This window comes from Bubalus kerabau, chromosome 2, assembly GCF_029407905.1.
Source record: "Bubalus kerabau isolate K-KA32 ecotype Philippines breed swamp buffalo chromosome 2, PCC_UOA_SB_1v2, whole genome shotgun sequence".
Lineage (NCBI taxonomy): Eukaryota > Metazoa > Chordata > Mammalia > Artiodactyla > Bovidae > Bubalus > Bubalus kerabau.
The window spans coordinates 115,866,842-115,889,472 of record NC_073625.1 but is presented as its reverse complement, the minus strand read 5'-3'; the positions used below and the strand labels follow the sequence as shown (position 1 = coordinate 115,889,472).

At 45.7% G+C, this 22,631-nt stretch overlaps 1 protein-coding gene across 7 annotated transcripts in view; it reads left to right on the top strand.

The window, feature by feature from the left end:
- HEG1 (heart development protein with EGF like domains 1) overlaps nt 1-22,631 on the top strand; it is an 83,749-nt gene that overhangs the window by 25,622 nt on the left and 35,496 nt on the right. For 6 of the 7 annotated variants that reach the window (XM_055568449.1, XM_055568453.1, XM_055568450.1 and 3 more), the window contains exons 4-10: nt 4,028-4,381; nt 5,322-5,669; nt 9,539-9,835; nt 10,714-12,075; nt 14,042-14,161; nt 14,787-14,906; nt 19,964-20,067. In XM_055568449.1, the coding sequence (XP_055424424.1) occupies nt 4,028-4,381; nt 5,322-5,669; nt 9,539-9,835; nt 10,714-12,075; nt 14,042-14,161; nt 14,787-14,906; nt 19,964-20,067 (2,705 nt within the window). The remainder of the gene's footprint in view (nt 1-4,027; nt 4,382-5,321; nt 5,670-9,538; nt 9,836-10,713; nt 12,076-14,041; nt 14,162-14,786; nt 14,907-19,963; nt 20,068-22,631) is intronic. The other variant, XM_055568451.1, reaches the window with a different exon arrangement.

Sequence of the window (22,631 nt, the reverse complement as noted above, 5' to 3'; positions counted from 1 at the left end):
TGCTGTTCAATGCAGGGAGACCCAGGCGTTCAGGATGTGACTGCCAGCCATCTGGATCTAGCCTGCTAGCCCCATCCTGCTGCAGGGATGTACAGGGGACATGAACAAGGGCCTGAAGCCATGTGGAGATGAAACTCTGCTGTATTATTTTTGTTTATTTTGTGTTTTGGCTGTGCTGGGTCTGCATTGTAGTGTGTGGGCTTCTCTAGTTGTGGCACATGGGCTTAGTTGCCCCTCGGCATGTGGGATCTCTGTGCCCTGACCAGGGACTGAACCTGCGTCCCCTGCGTTGCAAGGCAGACTCCTAACCACTGGACTACCAGGGAAGTCTCAAAGCTCTGCTTTATTCTGAGTGCTGGGCTGGTCCCTGCTAACCTGCTAACCAGAGCTCTAGTGTATCTTCTGCCTCCCCTGAAACCTGAATTTTGAGATGTAGATTTCCTGACTGTGGGATCCAGGAGTTCTAGGCATGCAGGCAAGAGTGCTGAGAAAGCCAGCAGGACTTGGCAGACACAGACTGGGAGTCACCCAACCCAGCTGGCCTCTCCGAGGGGAATCGAAGCCAAGAGGGAGTGTGGCGGGGGCGTGTACTTTGTGACACTTGGCTGCTTTGTCACTAGTGAATGTGACCCTGTGAAAGTCCTGGCACTTGGATCAGTCAGAGGACTGATGCTGCTCACTAGGTGAGCGCTAGGATGGCCAGCCAGTAACAGGGCTTGGGGAGGATGGGGTCCTTATTCGAAACATGAAGGGATTAGACCAGCTGATCCTGAAGATCCTTCTAGTTCCAGCATCTGTTATTCCAGACACATCAGCCTTTGTATTCTGTGACTCCTTCACTTCTCATTCTGCTGCACACAGATGTACACACAACATAGCCTTTCTGAGTCTTGGGTAGCCAGGAGCTGCCTGCTTCCAAAAATAAATTACATGTAATAAATATATGCATTAAATCAAGTATAGGCCTAGACAGCTAACTCAGATTTTAAAAAAAGAGATCGGAAGCCATTTGAAATTTTTTGCTTCCTGCTTTTTTTTTCCTTCTCTACTTTTTATATTTTCTCGAATGACCATGTGCTATTTGATAATTAGGGGGAAGAGTAAGCAAAGCAACTAATAGGGAAAAAAGTTCTCTTTTAAAGGTGAAAAGAGATATGTGTATGTTGAACTATGTGAGAGTGGCTACAGTTGAGCACTAAATTTAGTACTGAGCTTCCTGGAAACCAGGGCACAGAGGGAAACTGGGTTGGGTATGATATATTGTCAGATAAAGTGAGTAATACAATTTCATCCATAGGCTTCAGTGTTTTGGGGGCAGTACCTTCTAAGAGGAATTTTATGTAACGAATATTGAGGATCATAGTAGAAAATGCCTTCAATTGCTGTTTTGTGGAAATTGTGCTAATGTTCTTTAAAAGGTGATGTTTTCTATATATACTCAATAGGAGCGGAGGGTGTAGTAATGGATCTCAACTCATGAAAGGTTTCTGTGGGCAGCTGAGCTGATATGGTCCAGGTAAATTGCTCTGTGGTGATTTCACTTTGTAGAGGAAGAGAATATAAATAACTCAGAAGGTTGTAGATTTAGCAATACCTTTCCCAAATATCAGCTGCTTCAGTAAGATTTTTGGCAAGTTCTGGGTCACAGCCAAGTCGAGGGCAAGCATCGTAACATGTGCCCGAGGCTCCAGCATGCTGTGTTGTAATGGGAGAGGGACCCGTGTTCTTTCCCCAGAAGAGCAGGCGTTCTTTTCACCCCTTATCATAAATATTAGGGAATTTAGCTTGTTTCTGCTCCCAAATGGATGGTCTTCTCATTTTTGAATGGCTGCTTCAAGGGTAGAAAATGAGCAAGGAAGGGCAATTATTAAATAATCAGCAGTGCTGGTCTGCTGATTAGAAACGTGGTACATTTCCCCCTAGATGTATTCAGCAGGTGCTCATCGGTAACATAAGTGGTGATCGTAGGTTAGTTTGACCAAGCCTTTTCTCCTTTTATTAAGAAGCACCAACTCTGCAGAAGTATTCACACTGCTTAGTAGCTTTACTGTGAGGACTGAATGGGATTATACAAATAAAGTCTTAGGTAGCACAATCTGTGGAGGTCTACGTAAAGTAGTGGCACATTGTTATTGGTTGAAAAGGCAGCTTGTAATACTGATGATAATGAAATGGTGGAACAGCGTTCCATGGAGCCTCAGGGTCAGGGAAAACCTAGCCATTTTCCTTTTGTGACTTTCTGTGGTTGTGATGTTTATGGTTGTATTTCTGAGGCCATTTGCCTTGCTGGACAGGTATTCAGGCTGAGTCCAATAAAACCATCACTGTGCACTGAGTCGATGAAATAATGCAATTTACTGGGAGTAAAAGTGTTTTGAAAGAGCACTCAACAGTCCGATGGGGCTGTAATTGGTGGATATGGATGGTGACTCTAATGAAGTTAGGCCCAAGAAGCGAAGTCCGTGAGTGAGGATTTGGGACATGTCTGTGTTGTGCCTTTTTTTTTAAATACTGAAGCTTTTTTGTTAGTTTGTAGCAGAGAAGGGCTTATTTTAGGGTTAAGCAAGGAGACTGGATGGCTTGTGCTCAAAAACCCCAGGTCCATTTGTTTTTGGTCTTAAGTAGGGATGGCTATAGGCTGCAACGGTTTTGTTTCCAGGTCTCTCTATTGCTTTGATTTAGCTACTGGTTTTATGGATTGCCTGCGTCTTCCTTGTCTCCCTGAAGGTCCAGCGGCCAGAGCCACAGCCTGTGTTCTAGGTATACCTGGTTCTGTGTTTTGGTACGCAAGTAGAAGGAGCCTTTTTGTTTCCTGTGCTCGCTCTCTATGTGTATGTTTAACTTTTATCTGGGCTTTTGTTAGGACTGCATATTGGACTGGTCTTCAAAGAAACGTTTATAATGAGGACTTTATTTTTTCCTTTCCTGGGTCATAATTAACAATTTGAAGCCTTTCATTTTATAGGTATAGAGAGTACTTTTTAAAAAATTTGGCTTAAAAAGAGAAAAAACATGCTCTTCCTTCTTGCCTCTGGGTCTTCTTGCCCACTCACCAAGCTTCCCTGCAGTTTATTCCTGTTTGGCATGAGGCTTTCAGTGCACCCTTCTGGAGGTCATTTCTCAGGGTGTCCTTTGGAAAGTTCTTTGTGGAAGGGAACCACCAGCAAGCCACTGTACTTCTGTAGAGCAGACTGTCCACTTTGACCAATGGTGTGTTATTCAGCTCTTGAGGCTCTTGACAACGGATCCAGTGTCTGCCATCCATTTCATCAGAAACACTGTTCCCAACCTGGAGTCCTTGGGACCCGCTGGAGTCCTGTGTGAGCCAGTCTCCAGAGCTTCATGAGGCTAACTCCAGGGATGGAGCCTGTTGCTTTTGGGTGGAATTAAATCAAATCAGTGGGGTAATGATGAGTATCTCCTGCTGATTGGAAGCTCTGCTACTTAATAAATGCAGCTTGGTTAATAGTCTTTTGAAATGTCAGTTTTACAATGGCCCTGAGCTGGCAAGTAATAAAGAACTGTCGCTGGCGGCAAGGCTGGGAATGACTGTTCTAGGCCACCATTGTCCCGACTGTGGATGCAAAGCCCAAGGCCTCCTTGCTGGGGACAGGGTCCCCTGTAATGCACCCACTTTTATGCATTTTTAGGTATAGGCTTTAATCTATAATAGCATTTGAACAAAAGGCTTACGTGGCTAAAACAAAACAAAACACAGACTGTGTGACAGTGGTCTGTCCTATATAGGTTATAAGGTGGACTCAAGAACAGAAGTTTTTAGCTTCTTCTATATAGACTGACCAAATCGGGTCTAGAGGCTTTCTGCTGTCTTCTTCTTAGCTTGATCTGAAGCTTTCTCTGTGCTCAGTGAAGGATCTCATGCTTCTCCACTTAGCTCTGTGAAAAGAGGGAGAATGAGTTAGGTGTGTTTATCTATTAGATCCACATTACATATATTCACCTACCAAAATGTAATTACCATCATTTGTATCCGGCTAGTCTTAAAGCATATTTTCTTCCGTTCTAGCTTCTGGAAGTACAGAGGATTTAAACAACTCTACTGCTGTCCACAGCTCCTCGGTGAGTGGGACAAAAAGTGTCCATGTTGCCACCACGTTCCCCAACAGTGTCCAAAGGACGCCCCAGTCTTCAGCCACCAGTCTGCGACCTCTGAATGAGACAGAACATTTCCCCGAGGACTCTGAAATTGCCATAACTTCATCATCAGTCCATTCTTCCCCCTCGGAAGCAGAGTTGAGAAGAAGCAATGGAGTATTCGGGAGCCCAGGGGATGGGGCATTCACAGAGCTGTCCACAGAAATTGCATTTGGTCCTACATCTTCCAACGTCTCAAGGGAATTTTGGCAAAATGATTCTCCAAGTAAGTCTTCAATCTCTATTTGATCTATTATGGACATTTAAAAATTGTTGAATTTTCTCAAGGGGTCACTTCAAGACCATTTGTAATCTTTAAAAAAAAAAAAGAAAAGAAAACAGCTGTGTTCTTGGATAACACTATCTCCTTTATCTGGTAGACCACATTATCACATTTTGATTTTCAGCCTCATGACAATGTTGTGAAATTAGTCAAACAGGCATCATTCCTCCTGCTTTCTTGTAGGTGAGGAAACTGAGGCTCAGCTGGTTTAAGTAGTGAGTGCGTGATCTTTATCTCACTCACCGCAGAGCTGAGACTCCCACCTCCGAGCTCCCGGTGCTGATGCATCTTGTGGCTCTGCAGCTTCAACTTCAGACTGAGAGCTGGCCGCTCTTTAAAGCCAGCTTCAGTTATCTTATGTACAGATCATCTTCACAAATAAATGTGCAGAGTATGTAAATATACTCCTCAAGTTCATGGTTTTAGTGAGCCCCCATAGTTGATTTTTTTTTTTTTTTTTTTGCTGCTGTATTTCAGAATTAGAATAACCTTTATTAATAATAGAACTGCCTTAGGAAAATACTGACTAAGCATAATATTTGGGCACATTGTATTTGATGGACGTAGCAGCATACTCACTGGCTCATACTACCCCATGTTTTAGGGGAAAGAATAAAACACTCAGGCCTGTAAGTTACTCTGAGACTTTGCACATACTGTTTAAAAGCTACGCTTTTCATCAGTTTTGGTATTGCTCTCTTATTGACACTGAATAGTTTTGAAATAATTGTTTAGAACATGAAAGTGTACGTCAGGTCACATATAGTAAACACTGTACAAGGTCCTTGCAGAGGGCACCCTTCTCTTAGGGAGCTCATGTCTTGGTTGTGGAGGGATCTCTCTTACATCCACTTAATGGCCTTTTGTGTCTGACACCTTTCAGCCTCCGGAGGACCCCAGCTGGCCAGTGGCTCTGGCGCAGGGAATGGCAGCCCTGTGCCTCAGACAGAAACCTCCTCTCGGTCCATCCCGCCAGTCAGAGGTGAAGAGAGCACCGCTCTCTGGTTTTCCACCGGCAGCGAGCCCTTTGCAGGTGCAGCAGGAAGCTCCACTTCCCATCCTGAGGTTGTGAATGCTTCGGTTCTGACCCGCTTCTCAGCCTCCGCCCCACAGTCTCGAGGAAGTGACCCAGCGCTATATGAAATGAGCTACTCTGAGCTGGCCACCGAGTCCTTGTCTTCATCCTCCTCAGAAAGTCTGGGCTTCTTGGCACCTCGCGGGGAACGCTCGAGTGAGTCTCCATCCACGGAACCGCACCCCCGAGGAGGGTGGGGGGCTGCCTGAGCTTGATCTTCAGCGATAATGAAATAGTTCTGCAGGCCTCTCAATATCTCCAGGCCATCCTTCTAGCTGGTTGATACCCATATACCTGTATATCCCCCAATTCTTCTGTAATGTCTCCAAGATGCTGCTGCTATCACTTGCCACACACAGCTCGGGGACTTCTCTGCAGTGTCCTTCCAGCCCTTAGAGCTCACCCCACACCCCCATGCCGCCGCCATCACACAGCTTCTGGAAGGTGAGAGTATCACCTCCTCGTGAGTGGTTGTTCACGCCAGATCTGGGCTTTCATCAAGAGACATTCTCCTTTTCCCCTTTTAAACAGCCTTATTGTACTGTATTTCACATTCTGTGCAGTCCGCCCATTTACAGTGTACAGTTCCGTGGGTTTTAGCCACAGAGTCGGGCCACCATCACCACCGTCTGATTCCAGAACGTTTCCATCATCCCAAAAAGAAACTGTGCTCATTGTGCTCTCTTCTCCATTCTCTGCTCTTCTGGGCCTCTGACAGCCGTGAATTTACTTTCTGCCTCTATAGAGTTGCCTACTCGAGACATTGCTTATAAAGGGAACCATAAAACGTGTGGTCTTTTGTGTTTTTCACCTAGCATCAGGTTTTCAAGGCTCATCCGTGTTGTGGCATGTGTCCGTGCTTCATCCCTTGGTACTGCCAAATACTGTTCCACTGTATGGATGTGCCACATTGTAATGTATACCTGTATCAGTTATTGGATATGTGGGTTGTTCCCACCTTTTGGTTATTATGAATAGTACTCTTGTGAACATTCAAGTACATGTTTTTGTGCGCACATATGTTTTCTTGGAATTGCCTTGGAATTGCCAGGTTAGATGGTAGCTCCGTTTCTGACCTTTAAGGAACTACCAAACTGTTTTCCAGAGTGGCTGCACCATTTTGTATTCCCACCAGCAAAGTAGGAGGCTTTTAGTTTCTTAGCACCTTTAACACCGTTTGTTGTTGTCGAGCTCTTTTGATTAGTGAGCTGACTCATTGGAAAAGACCCTGATGCTGGGAAAGATTGAGGGCAGAAGAAGAAGGGGGCAGCAGACGATGAGGTGGTTAGATGACATCACCGACTCGATGGGTGTGAATTTGAGGAAACTCCAGGAAGCAGTGAAGCACAAGGGTACCTGGTATGCTGCAGTTCGTGGGGTCGCAAAGAGTTGAACATGACTTAGCAGTGGAGCAACAATAACAGCAATCCTAGTGGAGGTTAGGTGGTGTCTTAAATGGTATTGGATTGCAGTTTTCCCAGCTGACTAGTGACGGTGAGCATCTTTTCATGTGCTCATTGACCATTTGTATATATTCTTCAGAAACGTCTGTTTAGATCTTTTGACCCTTTTTAAATCGGTTGTTTATCTTTCTTTAATTGAGTTGTCAGAGTTCTTTATATATTCTGGATACTTGTCCTTCATTGGAAAGATGATTTGCAGTCATTTTCTCTTATTCTGTGGGTTGTCTTTTAACTTTCTTGCTGTTATCCCATGAACAGCACGAATTTTTTAATTTTGATGAATTCTAGTCTGTCGCTTTGAGAAAACTTTTCCTTTGATGTTCCTTTTTAAGAATGTTTTGGGAAAATATTATGAAAACAATTCTTATCAGCCTTATCAATGTAAATTGTATGTTGATAAGCCAAAAATGCAGTAACTTATCATTTAAGCTTATAATAGGTTTGAATTCTTACCTCTCTACCACTAACAGTGGAAGCTCTTTTCCCTGCTATTGAGTTCTCTAATTAATGAGGAAAATTAGCATTTATTATTTACTACTGGTGTGATATGGAAAAGCATATGCTTTCTTGTAAAGAATACCACACGTGTGGGTGGAGACTGTTTGTGCTGTTCTATGTCCAGGCATGGAAAACACACTCTTTCTGTCACTTAAACACAAGGTATCCTTTTCTGCCCTGCCCTGGTGGTCTCAGAAGTTTCGCCTTCGCAGTTCTGGAGTTTACATCCCATAGAATTTCCCTCTTCCATCTCTTCAGTACCCTACACTCTGCAGTCAGGGTGCAACTGGTGTGTGTGGACAATGTGACCTCAGTGTGAGTGGCACGTGGGGTTCTGAGGCACCAGATAAGGAAGAGCCATGATCCTGAAACCACCTGCTCTGGGTTAATGTTAACGCTTTCTCTTTTCTCCTTGGAATCACCCACAGCTCACAGCTTCTGCCATACAGCTTTCAGATTTCTTCATCCCTTCCTCTGAGTTCAGATGCAGCCCCTCTGTTTCAGGGCATGACTTCCCCCTGTGTTAAGTCTATCAGCCTGAGAGGGGTGGTTGGCCTGCATTTTGTGTAACATCATCGCAGGCCTGTCCTCCTTGTCCAGGAAATTGTGGTCAGGTACGCTCAGCTCTCCAGCTTCTCTTGGTGGACTTTGCATGGGTCTCTTTTAAGTCCCCCCGTGAGGGTCAGATCACATCTGCAACCAGGTCCTGGCTTTCCTGGTGCTGCCCCAGCTCCCTGTGTGTGCCTGTGCCGTGTTCATCCCTGCCGATCAGTTCACACAAACCTGTCATGAAGTGAGGGCTTCCCAGGTGGCACTAGTGGTAAAGAACCCACCTACCTTTGCAGGAGGTGTAAGAGATGTGGATTCAATCTCTGGGTTGGAAAGAGCCCCTGGAGGAGGGCACTGCAACCCACTCCAGTATTCTTGCCTAGAGAATCCCATGGACAGAGGAGCCTGGGGGGGCCACAGTCCATGGGGTTGCAAAGAGTTGGATATGACCGAAGCCACTTAACCCTAAGCATCATGAAGTGAACTGACCTTATACTCAGCTTTACATCCATTTTCCACCAAGGTAGGTCTCTCAAGGACTAGACTGACTTAGGAATTGGAATAAGAATCAGAAAAGAGCCGTTTTTCTCATTAGATCCAGATTATGAAGCAGTTAGGCCAAGAAGAATTGGTCCTCATTTCCCTCATTTCTGAAAAGAAGGATTTATTTGATAATAATCTAAGGTTTTTAAAGTTTATAGCATAAAATATATACCCAAGAAAAAAGGAAAAGGATATTTATTCATGTGTCACCTATTCCTATTCAGTCCCACCAAGGAAAAAAAAAAAAAAACCAAGCCCACCTGTAACCTCTAACCATGATGCCATTTCTCACTGAGGTGCTAGGGTGAGGAGCTGCACTGTAGAATGACGACACCATAGCGTCCATCAGCTATCACTGGTCCCACCGGGAGGTAGAAGCCTTGAGGGTAGTACCAGCCTCCCTCCCCAGTCTTGTCAGGTGGGAAGCTCCAGCAGGGTTAGTTTTTTGACCACTTAGGTCTTCACTGGTGGCTCAGCTGGTAAAGAATCTGCCTGCAATATGGGAGACTTGGGTTCTATCCCTGGGTTGGGAAGATCCCCTGGAGAAGGGAAAGGCTACCCACTCCAGTATTTTGGCCTGGAGAAGTCCGTAGACCGTGTCGTCCATGGGGTCGCAAAGGGTCGGACATGGCTGAGCGACTTTCACTGTCACTTCCCCCCCACCACTGCCACCAATTTCCCTGACATAAACACTATTTATTATGTATCACCAAGAAGAAATATTGTATCGACCCTGTTCACTGGAGTAACGAGACTTATCGTAAATCCAAGTCCCCTGAACAGCAGCGCTGATCCCGTACTGCCTCCGGAGGTTTCAGTCACTGCTATGTTAGCAGGAAAAACACACAAGTTGGGTTTTCACCTTGTCAGTTTCAGACAAAGACCCTGAGAAGGCGGAGGACAGCGTTGTGGCTCACACAGCCCCGCTGTACACCACGCTGACCAGCCCTCCCCTTTCCTGTCCTCTTGTAGCCACTGAAGACAGTCCTGAGCTGGGTGTTGGTACCAAAGCTGAGGAGGGGGCTTCCTGGGGAGTGCCTGGAGTCCGCACCCACAGCCCGCACACTTTGGCTACGTTCGCTGGAGTTGGGGAGCGCACACTGCGATCTCTCACCAACCGTAGCACAACTCCCGGGGATGTGGAGCGATTGACGGCAACAACTGGAGAAATGGAGAGTGCCACACAGCAGGGAAACACGACGGTGACTGGGGATGCCCGCCCGGTCTCGGGTTCACTGGCGGCCACAAGGACCTTCGGAGGGCATGGAGGTGATGGGCAGGATCTCTTTGCATGTTACCTCAGCATATCTGTCAATTTGCTTGTGGTGCTAGGATGATTTTGGCTTACCCGGGTGGCTCAGATGGTAAAGAATCTGCCTGCAATGCAGGAGGCCTGGGTTCCATCCCTGGGTTGGGAAGATCCCTGGGAGAAGGAAATGGCAACCCACTCTAGTATTCTTGCCTGGAGAATTCCACGGACAGAGGAGCCCAGTGGGCTATAGTTCATGGAGTGACAAAGTGTCAGACATGACTGAGTGACTTGTCTGACATGACATTTTCACCTTCACTTTCTAGAATGAGTTTGCTGTCAACCCGGAAAGTGTCTTACCAGCTCCCTGTGAAGAGCACTGTCTGGGTTCTCCCACCTCCCCCACCCCTCTCCTCCCCCACGCTTACCCGAGACATTGGCACTGTTTGTCCGCCAGGATGCTTGCAATCAAGGAGCCCGGCCGGGTTGTGGCTGAGGCCAATCTCCTGGGAAAGAAATATCTCATTATACAGAATGGAAAGTTGGGAGGGTTTTCCTTTTTCCATTTAGGCACAACAATTGTTCTATTTGGGGTCTTAAGAGCTTTTCAGATACTAATTTGCTTTTATCAAAAAAAAAGGTCTGTGGAAGGAATTTGGACCTGTTCCCTATTATTTGGGGCCCCACTTCTCTTTTATTACCGTTTCCAATGCTGCCACTATGCTCTTCACAGGAGGGCAGGTCCATTCAGACCCTGGCTGCCTCCCTGTACAGTGTCTCCAGAGAAAGTGTCTCTCCTCCGGGGGGCAGTTCACGGGCCGGACACTGAAAATCTGTCTCAGAGTGCAGGTTCACAGATGCCTGTCTGATTGGCCTAACTGCAGTTTTCCCTTGGCAGTTACTGGGATTAACTACGATGGAGCGAGCAGCACAGATCCTGATTGCGGGACCTCCAGTGAACACACGAACTACACCTGTGCTTCATCTCCTTTCACCAAAGGGGAACGGACACTACTGTCCATTACAGACAACAGTTCATCCTCGGATGGAAGGGAGACTTCCACCTCTTCCGTTAAGATCTCCAGCTCTTTGAGTTCAGACTCTTCTCCCTCTTCTCAGGCTCAGACCGAGAGGAGTAACGTCTCATCCCACCAAGGAGAACATGCTCAGCCTTCCACTGGGGCGCTGGTTCTGTCCACGGCCAGCTCTCCGTCTCACACACCCACCCTTAATACGCTGACCACTCTGGTTCCTCGGGACACCGATGCTAAATCTGTTGGTGGTGCATTATCATCTTCTTCCTCGGAGCCACCCTTGCCCCTGCCCTCAGTGTCGCAGTCCTACCAGTTCTCATCAACCTTGCCATCTGCTGGGGCCTCCACTCACCCCCTGCAGTCCAGCCCTGATGCACCCACTCCTTTGTCCTCCTCGCCTCCACCCTTGTCAGTGTCCCCGACAGCGTCTGCCCCTGCTTCGCTGTCTGACTCACAGACAGCCCTCCCACATGCACCTTTTACCCCAGTCCTGCCCAGGACAAGGGATGCTCCCGTGACTTCAGTTCGCATGTCAGCAGTCGCATCGTCTATTCCTAGCAGTCAAACAGCAGATCCTCCTAAGAACCAGAGTAGCCCATACCTCGAGAACACCGTTACAGAATCGAAGCCACCAAGCCTGCAGACTCTGCCTGCAGAGGCCACGAAAGCTGTAACAGTGATGTCTACTCTGGGGATCCCTTCACCCCGGGCCTTCACAGACTACTCCACTTCTACAGACACTGAGCAAGCCCTTCCAGCCACGAGCACCGACTTAGCCCACACGTCTCCAGCTTTGGCAGCCACCACTCCTGAGACCTCTCATTTTCCCATGGCCAGCCCTGGCCTCCCGTCAAGCACAGCAGCTCTGACGGGTGGCCCCACCACAGGACAGACAGTGGCCGGAGAAACAGAACAAACAGTGGTTCAGCTCTCGCCAACCAGTCCTGAAATTCTCGTGGTCCAAGTCACAACAGGAGGTGCTGTTGCCACAGAAGAGAGCCCAGTGGATAGAGATGCTGCCACCAGATTGTTCCCCCTGACCAAAGAATCAACAACAGGGCCTGGCCCTGCAGAAGACGACAGCCTGGCTTCACCTTTCCTCAAAACATCTCCTTCCCCCAGAACCACGCCTGTCTCTACAGCTAAGGTGTTAACTCCTCCATCGACCACCTCCACTGTGCGGAGCAGCACCCTGTCACCCACAGCACCGTCGTCTCCCGCTGCAGGTAGGGCACGGCTGTGGACATGCCAAGGACTGCACCTGTGCTCTCAGTGCTCTCTGTTGAATCACTCAAAGCAGGAAAGAATGCCCCAGTGACCATTTTCTCACCCTTTTCTCACCCCTGAGTGACAGAGGGCAGACAGGAGAAGATGCCGTTGGCTGTGTTGACACCAGTAGTGAGTAGCTTGTAATGCCCTGTAATTGCATGACCTTTTCAAGCATGCCTTTACCAAGGCCAGAGTGGGCTAGTGAAGTGAGATTGAAGGGTGGGAAACTGGAGTCAAGAAGCTTTATGTGACCTGTCTGAGACACAGAGCGAGCAAGTGCCTGCTTCCAGATCAGAATCCCAAGCTTCTGGGTTAGTCAGCTGGTGCCCCAGTCACCAGGGAAGCATCTCTGGATCCCCTGAGATTTCCCTAAGACTATGGCGCTGGCTGATAAATGCGGGTGAAGGGACATGTTCAATGAGAAGACGATGAACTGACCTTTCCCATAGTGACTGTGTGACACTGTGCTTGAGGTTATGTATCTCTCTATCCATGTTCAAGTTGCTGGGACAAGAGAAGTAAAACCATCCACGTGATTCTTTGTCACTTAAGGACAGGGAGTAGGGAGTAGGAAGGTACCTCCTTTGATATCAGGGCCAAAATTTGCTGGATATTTAGTTTGTCTAGACTCAGGCAAGGAAAACTCTATTGATAAAAATGTGAAATGGAGACTGAAGGAAAGAGGGAAGAAGGGGAGGGCATTGGAGGCAGGTCCAACTAGGCAGCCGTCGTCCAGCTTGTGGTCCAGCCATAGAGCCCACGCAGCCCCGAGAGCCCTGACGCATCAGTGCCCGCTTCATGCCGGTGGTCTGAGTGCCGCTAGGAGATGAAGCGGGCTGCTGCTTCTGGCAAGTTTGCAGTCCTGCTTCAGGACTCACAGGCTTCATTTCCAGATGCCAAGTATATTCCAATATTAGATAGAACATAATTCACAGGTGTCCCTTAAAGCCGATTACAGCCCCTGCAGTGATAACTGTAGACCAGTAGGAGGAGGATTGATACTGGCTGTTGCTATGTCTTTTGTGACAGAGCCCGTGGGCGCAGCGTTTGGATATAGAGGTGCTGTGCACACGTTTAGGTATATCTGACGTAGCCATGAGGAGCAAGGACACCATCCTCAGGTTTGGCCTATTTGTCTTCAGGGAAATTCTGGAGCTAGAACTCTTGATTTTTGTCTTCTTTTTCTCACTCTACCACGGACTTTTCTCCTTGGAGATGACTTTTCTCCTGTTATGAGTTTGGATTTTTCTCAGTGTGTGTCAGAAACCTTTATTAGGCACTTATGGTATAACTGGCGTGTGACAAGGCCAGTTATAGAGACCAAAACAGAGAGTGTGGTCACTGCCCCAGGAGCCGGCAGTCCAAGAGGACAGTGGGGCCTGGGCCTCGCCAGGGCCTATTGGAGTCAGATGGGCTCATGGTCACACCGTGTGAAGAGAGTGCTCATTTGCAGGCTTTTTTCTGAATGACTACACAGTTATTTGGAGACCCATTTACAGTGTGAGATCTTTGGAAAAGAGAAAACTTGGAGCAGGGAGGATAGTTGATCAGGTGTTATTTCCCCCTTCACGTGTGTTTTAACTAGGCATTGTTTCAAGTAGAATTTAAGTATCCCAAGGCAATGTCATCGTTTCCAGGCTCAGGAATCTGTAAGCAGCATTAGGATTTGAACCAGCGCCTGTATTCAGGGATCCAGCTGTTTAATATGCCTGTGTGTACACAGCCAGTGCTGGCAGCCAGTCCCCACGCTTCTCTTCTGCACCTCCGGGAACCCATTCTATTTCGTAGTACGGCCTTTTCAGGGCAAGTACACAGAAATAAGCAAGAATCAAATATTAGCTGGGAGAGTTAAATATTTACCTAGAGCTGCCTTTTTACCTTTGCTGTGTGATTAACTGCTCTATTCTGGAAATGTGTTTTCAGTTAACAGCTGCACCACTCACCCTTGTCTTCATGATGGGAAGTGCGTTGTGGATCCCAGCACACATCCTGGGTACCGATGTGTGTGCTCACCTGCCTGGCAAGGGGACAACTGCAGTGTGGGTAAGAAGAAAAGTCACCCGTGATGGTCTATACTGTCGTGCCACACTGAGCCAGGCAGTAGGCTCCTTTTTCCTCCAAACATAGGGCAGTGAGACTTTTAAATTCATGCCGTGCTTACTTGAGGGTTAGCATGCTTATGCATTGTCTGCAGAGTAATGTCAGACAGTGACACGGACAGGCCGCCACGATCCGGCTGCCTTCTGTGGACTTGGCATTCCTGGACCACCCACGGCTCCCTGAAAACTCCCACGATTTACTGCTCTGACCTTCGCTGTGCTGGTGCTTCAGCCTAGAATCCCCCTACCCACATCTGCTTATTAAAGTCCTTCCAGTCTTTGTCCAGATGTTATCTGAAACAGTCCTTAATTCTCTCTCCCATCAAAATAATTACCTTCTTTACCTTCTCTGTACTTTCAAATCCTGCCTTATATTTATATTTATTTGTACCCCTGGCTGCCCCCACCCTCAGTAGACTGGTAGCCCCTTGAGAACAGTGTGGTGTCCACTTGTTTCTGGTCCTCTCCACACCCGGTGCCGTTTGGCCCTTAGAAGTGCTCCTTATACCAGATTATGAGTGTGCTGCCTGCTGCAGATTCACTGTGGTCCTGTGTTCCCTCCTCCACAGATGTGAACGAATGCCTCTCAAACCCCTGCCCACCCCTAGCCACGTGCAACAATACTCAGGGATCCTTCACCTGCAGATGCCCAGTGGGGTACCAGCTGGAAAAGGGGATATGCAATTTGGGTGAGAGAGCTCGTCTTCGAATTTTCTCTGCACTACAATGTATTTTGCGAAATAACATTTACTGTTTTTCTCCCTAATCAAAATCAATATTTGCCCAAGGTATAAACTGAAGGAATATAGGAGTAGAAGATACTATTATTCCACCACTCAGAGACGTAGCACTCTGTTTGCAGTCTTTTTTTAGTGTACATTATATTTCTATACAGTTGGAAGTCATATGGTATTTGTACAAACTTTATGTCTTAAACATTTTTCATGTTATTAAAAATATTATACAGACTTTGTAGTGACTGCATAAATATGCCATCATTTATGCAAACACTATTTGCTTAATGTTCTTACCCTACAGTTAGGGGGAAAAAAAGATCAAAAGGATAGTTCAACCAAAGAGTAAAAAAAAAAAGAAAAAAATTAGGGAGAGGAAAAAAGAGAATAAAACCCTGATTATCCTACCATATTCGCACATACTTTTCATTTTTAAAAACTATCTTCATGTTCTTGTCCACAGGTAGATAACATTTTTACAAAGCTACTGCCAAAATTGTATCATCCAATTTGCCACATTTTGACCTTGAATTTAATAGAGTCCAGGAAGCTGGTTGGTTTTAGATATAATCTCCATTTTACAGGTTAAAAAGGAAACAACCCAAGTGAAAACTAAGGCCCTGCAAAGTAACCAGTGGCCCAGCTTCTATAACTGCTTTGTGAGAGGTCAGGTTTGCAGCCCACAGTTCTTGCGTCACACAAGGCTGTGTTTGTCCTAAGAACTTTCTTGCACCCAGGGTGTGTAACCTGCGTTAGAATGCCAAGTTCAGTGAAGAACTAGAAGAAATTAGAAGTGAGGAAGGGGTTATCTAAGATGGATAAGGGAACTGTCAGGTACAGTGACACAACTTGGAATCATCTTAAATCTCTTACTGTTGTATTTAACACAGAAAAAGTTCTTAGTAAATGCTTTTTTGAGAGAACAAATATCTGTATCCTTTGAAATTGTTATTTGCGTGATTTCTACTGCCCATGAGCTGAGGAGGATCATCAAGACTTTTTAAGAAGGTGGTGTCAAATGACAAAACTAAAACAATTTGGTAACGAGTTTGATGTCCTTTATTAAAGGGAAAGTAATTCATGGACTAGGGAAGTACAGGGCCTCACAAACCATGTGAGGAACACTCTTTCGGAGCCATTTTGGGCAAGAGTGAGTTTTACTGAGTGTTAAAGTGCTGCACTCAATATGCCAGCAAATTTGGAAAACTCAGCAGTGGCCACAGGACTGGAAAAGGTCAGTTTTCATTCCAGTCCCAAAGAAAGGCAATGCCAAAGAATGCTCAAACTACCGCACAATTGCACTCATCTCACACGCTAGTAAAGTAATGCTCAAAATTCTCCAAGCCAGGCTTCAACAGTACATGAACCATGAACTTCCAGATTTTCAAGCTGGATTTAGAAAAGGCAGCGAAACCAGAGATCAAATTGCCAACATCCGTTGGATCATTGAAAAAGGAAGAGAGTTCCAGAAAAACATCTTCTGCTTTATTGACTACGCTAAAGCCTTTTACTGTGTGGATCACAACAAACTGTGGAAAATTCTGAAAGAGATAGGAATACCAGACCACCTTACCTGCCTCCTAAGAAATCTGTATGCAGGTCAAGAAGTAACAGTTAGAACTGGACATGGAACAACAGACTGGTTTCAAATAGGAAAAGGAGTACATCAAGGCTGTATATTGTCACTCTGCTTATTTAATTTATATGCAGAGTACATCATGGGAAATGCTGGGCTGGATGAAGCACAAGCTGGAATCAAGATTGCTGGGAGAAATATCAATAACCTCACATATGCAGATGGCACCACCCTTATGGCAGAAAGTGAAGAGGAACCAAAAAGCCTCTTGATGAAAGTGAAAGAGGAGAGTGAAAAAGTTGGCTTAAAGTTCAACATTCAGAAAACTAAGATCATGGCATCTGGTCCCATCAGTTCATGGCATAAGTAGATAGGGAAAAAATGGAAACAATGACAGACTTTATTTTTCTGGGCTCCAAAATCACTGTAGATGGTGATTGCAGCCATGAAATTAAAAGATGGCTTGCTCCTTGGAAGGAAAGTTATGACCAACCTAGACAGCATATTAAAAAGCAGAGACATTACTTTGCTAACCAAGGTCCATCTAGTCAAAGCTATGGTTTTTCCAGTAGTCATGTATGGATGTGAGAATTGGACCAAAAGAAAGCTGAGTGCCGAAGAATTGATGTTTTTGAACTGTGGTGTTGGAGAAGACTCTTGAGTGTCCCTTGGACTGCAAGGAGATCCAACCAGTCAATCCTAAAGAAATCAGTCATGAATATTCTTTGGAAGGACTGATGCTGAAGCTGAAGCTCCAGTACTTTGGCCACCTGATGTGAAGAGCTGACTCATTTGAAAAGACCCTGATGCTGAGAAAGATTGAAGGCAGGAGGAGAAGACGATGACGAAGGATGAGATGGCTGGATGGCATTACCTACTCAATGGACATGAGTTTGAGCAAGCTCCGGGAGTTGGTGATGGACAGGGAAGCCTGTGATGCTGCAGTCCATGGGGTTGCAAAGAGTTGGACATGACTGAGCAACTGAACTGAACTGAGTTTTATAGAACATAGAAGCAGCAATGAGGAAACAGGGCATGATTGTCTGGGGTTGCATATCTGACCTTATTTAGAAAGAAGTATAGAGCCCAGAGTTGGCTTCACTATTGATGATGGGCTGACTGATGCGCTGCGTTACTAATCAAGGGGAGCATTTTAGGAACTTGAAAGTTGGACTTGCTGATGTGGCACCCCAGGCAGGTATAGCTCCATCTTGGGGCTAGAAATGTATTTCAATAACTTGTACCCTACTAAAATAAGGGTCGAATTTGAAAATTGTTTAAAATACAGGGATCAAGTCAAAGTGTTATTTTTTAAGGAAGAAAATTCTGAGAATGTAGACATCAGTCAAAGTCAAGACATGCTCGTAACCTATTCCTAGCTGCACCCTGTAAGAAATAAGCGAGGAGTTTTCCGTTTAAGAATGGAGACGGAAATGATTTTATTTTGAAACAGTATGGAAAAGTATACTTGCCCAGAGACTCAAATGCCAGGTTTCCAGTTCCAGGGTCAGCATGTACAGCACAATGACTCCCTGAGCCTCAATTTCCTCATCTGTAAAATCAGATTACCACCTGCTCTGCTTCCCACTCAAGGATATTATGAAGATCAAATAAAATAATGTGTTTGAGCAAGCTTGGAAAGTGGTAGGATTCTTCAGATGGGAGGTATCCTTTGACATTAGGTTTCTAATCTCTTGGACCAGAACTGAAAGCAATGAAAGTGATAAACTACTCTGAATACAGAGCAATAATTGTGGATCTTTTAAGAGTAAATCACCAGTGAAAAAATTGCCCTAGAGCCAGATGATGTAACTGCAGTGTGAAGATGTGACTATGCCTGGGGGACACTGTGGACCCTTATTCACATTCACACAGATGCAGAGGCCATGTTTACTGTGCTGATTCAGAAGAGATCTGTACTTGCCGGCTACCACATGTGTGTTTCTGCACAGAGTCTGGGTGCAGACCTAGACCTGAGGATGGAGTGGGGGGACTGTTCTGGAAGCCTGTGTGTGGAGTGTCCCACAGGCACCGTGGATCAGGAGGAGAGCCGCTTACTGTGTTAACAATCATCTTTCCCTTTTCAAGTCATTTAGCTTCATTGTTCATAAACATCAGAGGAACATGCAAATTAGAGTGTGCTGAAACGCTTTCATTTGGCCAAGAATGTTTTCAAAGAGCTCCCTGCTGCTCAGAAAGAGTCCTAAGCAGCTGGCTTCACTGAACTGTAGAACAAGCAAAAAGATGTTAAATAAGGATTAAGGGCTTTAGACAGTAAGTATACGATGTTAAATGTTTTCCCTGGCTCATTTGTGGGCCTTTTTCTTAATTCAGCAGGCAAGCTTTCTGTGAAAGAGCAGCTTCATGGGTTTCTGTGTTGAGATTTTTTTTTTTCTTGTCCAGAGGGAGAGATAAGAATTTAATCTAAAGGAAGATAAGAACCAGATATAAGGCAGGCTACCCTAATTTTTGATTGCCTATCCATCTGTAAGTTCCATTCCCCTCAGGCCCAATCAGCACAAATTGATGTTAACTAGAATTTTATTTTAGGAGTGAAATGGACCTTGGAAAATGGGGCTACATGCTTTTGTGTCTGAACCCAACGGTATCTTGAATATGGGTTGCTTCCATATACAGCTTATCATCATGGAGTCTGACAGCTCCCTGGAATGGGGTCCTTCTGCAGATGTTTGACACCTTTCTCTGCAGCCACTTAGTTGCCCTTAGACTGTCAGATTCCTCAGGGGTCTGCGGGTTTAGGGGGTAGAAGACCTTGGAACATGGACGCATGAAATGATATGATGTTAAATGTTAATTTTGGCCCTTGGGAGCTGGGTGATCCTGGGAAGTAACCCAGCTTCTGGAAGCCTCTTTTATCAATGATAGAACAGACATTTCCTCTGAGCAAGAGGAATAGGGATTGGATAGAGGTGACTAATGAGAAGAGGAAATCAGAGCACACCCTTGAAGTTAGGGCTTGCTAACTAACTTGATAAAAGACCTAGAAAGTAAGAACTTTCCTTCATCCAAAGCTTTATAGATGTTGACAAGTCTTTCCAGCCCCAGGTCTCCCTCCCCTCCTCCTTGAACTGTGTCCTTAGCTCACCTCTCTTCTCTGTCGCAGCTTCACTGAGCATCCAAGATGTGAGAGCCCATTGGAGAGGTGAGGAAGGCTCATGCTCACATAGGCTAAAGGCTTCTTGGAGCCTCTCACCCAAAGGTCTGCTCAGTCTGAGCCTTCAGCTCAACTGAGTAGGTGCTCACGTTGCTAGAGGAGCCCTGAGGAGGGAGAGGTGGTCTCCACCCTCCAGGAGAAAGAAATGTTTAGAGAGCATCCTGGGAGGTGGAGGAAAGCTGGGTGCCCTGAGATTTATAGATGCTCACACTTGTGCAGGTTGACCTTGTGAGGTCTGACAGGTTATGTTTTCATTTTCAGTTAGAACCTTCGTGACAGAGTTTAAACTAAAGAAAACATTTCTTAATACCACTGTGGAAAAACATTCAGACCTCCATGAAGTTGAAAATGAGATCACCAAAATGGTAAGTTTCCCAAGAGGCATCTCCCTGTTACTCTTTTGTTTTCTAGAACAGATTTTATTCAGAGTAGGAACTTCCTGAGGATCACCTGTATCTTCATTTCTATCATACTTGAAAGGCAAATATCAGGGTAAAATTAAAGGCCTCTCAGAAATAGTAGGGAGGTGTTGAGAACTAGTGATTTTGGTAGAAGCATTTCTTCTAATGTGTCTTCCTGAACTGCTTTTATCAATGCCTTGGCATTTATTTCTTTTCCATGTCACACACTTAGATGACATGCACTAGTAAGAGCTGTTGGTAAAGAGGAAAGACCTAGAGAATCCTGCCATCCCATCTGCTGTTGACCTGCTATGTGACTTTTTTGTGTGTGTCTCAGAACTTGGGGCGGAGAAGGCAATGGCACCCCACTCCAGTACTCATGCCTGGAAAATCCCATGGATGGAGGAGCCTGGTAGGCTGCAGTCCATGGGGTCGCTAAGGGTTGAACACGACCAAGCGACTTCACTTTCACTTTTCACTTTCATGCATTGGAGAAGGAAATGGCGTCCCACTCCAGTGTTCATGACTGGAGAATCCCAGGGACAGGGGAGCCTGGTGGGCTGCCATCTATGGGATCGCACAGAGTCGGACACAACTGAAGCGACTTAGCAGCAGCAGCAGAACTTGGGGAGAATGATGCTTTTTTCTCAAGGGAATGAAAAAGGTGGACGTTAATCCCATTATCCAGGGTTGAGAATTCACTGAATGGATTATCTGGGGGCCTTTGATTCTTCTACTTTCCTTCCTCTCCTCCTTTTTGTCAGGAAAAAAGTAAAAATGGAGAGGAAGGAAGAAGAGTCAGAAATGAAGCTCAGACAGTATTTTGCTTCTCAGCTGCTACCAGAGTCTAAGAGTTAATGCTCAGAAACTTGAAATTTGCCATTAAAATAAGTTTTAGAGATTGATTTCTGATTTTAATTTTACTTGTTCTTTATGGGTAAGAGAATATTAGCCAAAACCTATAAGATTTTAGAAGACCATGGGTTTGATTTGTGTAAAAATTAGATTCCAGTTGCCTTTCTGTATGAGCATCTACTCTGTAGCAGGCACTTTGCCTCCTGTAAGAGGTATTGCCAACACCTTTACAGATGAAAACCTGGAGGGCTCTGGAAGTTAATGACATTGTCTGAGATTACGCAGAGCAGGTACAAAGTTAGGACACAATCCGCTAGACCACTGTCACTTCTGATACCAATTGTGAGTTCAGGAATCTCCAAGAGACAGTTTTGATAATGCACTAGAAGTACTCAGAAATCTCACTGAAAGTTGTTAAATTCAAGATTAGGGTTTATTACAGTGGAAAGAGCCAGGTAACAGCCAAGGGAAGAGATGCATGGGGCAGAGTCCAGAAGGGTTTCAAATTCATTCCAGTCATCCTCTCTCTGTGAGGTCATACACAGGGTTAACTCCTCTCGGCAATGATGTATACAGTATTCATAGAGCATCGCCAACCAGGCAGACTCACCGAGCCTTGGTGTCTGAAGCCAAAACACAGATAGTTGCCTGTAATCCTGACCTGAGTCTCTAGCCCCTCTGGAGGTCCAGCTGGTACCTTGTAACTCAAAACCCCCAGCATAAATCATACTATTAGACTATCTGGAATGGCCAGGGCTTCCAGGTCTACGAAGGCAGGACATTCCAAAGGATTAGAGATTACCTTCCAGGAGTCAAGGGCTGGACCTCTCTTTGGTTAAGGTCAAATTCTTTACTAAATGGCAGGGTTTTATGTCTACTAACCCTATAGTGAGTGTTCTTGGCACCCCACTGCAGCTGCCTCTTTGCTGGGCTGTAGGTCAGTATTTCCTTCTAAGATAGTATAGGGGCTGAGAACCTCCTGCAGAGATATAGTCCTTCCCATTACACAGTCCTCAATGACCCATCTGCTTTGCTCAATTTTACCCAATATCAACCGGCTTCCCTGGTGGCTCAGTGGTGAAGAATCCGCCTGTCAATGCAGGAGATGCAGGAGACACAGATTTGATTCCTGGGCAACCCAGGCATGGCAACCCACTCCAGTATTCTTGCCTGGAAAATCCCACGGGCAGAGGAACCTGATGGGCTGCATGCAGTCCATAGGGTCACAAAGAGTGGGACATGACTGAAGCAACACACTCACACACACCCAGTATCAACATATAATTTATTAGTGATGTGACATCCCTACCCCCAAGAAATAGCAAAGATTTAGGGAATGACTAGAGAGGATTTAGGCTGTGACTCAAATGGCCTTTCCCAAGATGCTGCTCTGTTCTGAAATATGCTATTTCTGTTTTTTCCTGGGGAAAAAGAAAATTTAATAATAATACATCATTGCCTTATGAATATGAAGCAATGTTAATACAAAGACAAAAAGGGTTTGATAGCATCCTGTGTCTGAATCCATCTTGTGAAGGATGAGATATGTCTGACACACGCTTTGAAGACAGGTAGACTGCATTGGTCAAGGTATTGAGACCCTCAGCTGCCTGGAAGGGAGCCCCAAGCCCCAGTTCATGCTATGGGCAGAGTGGGGAGGCAGGCATGGTACA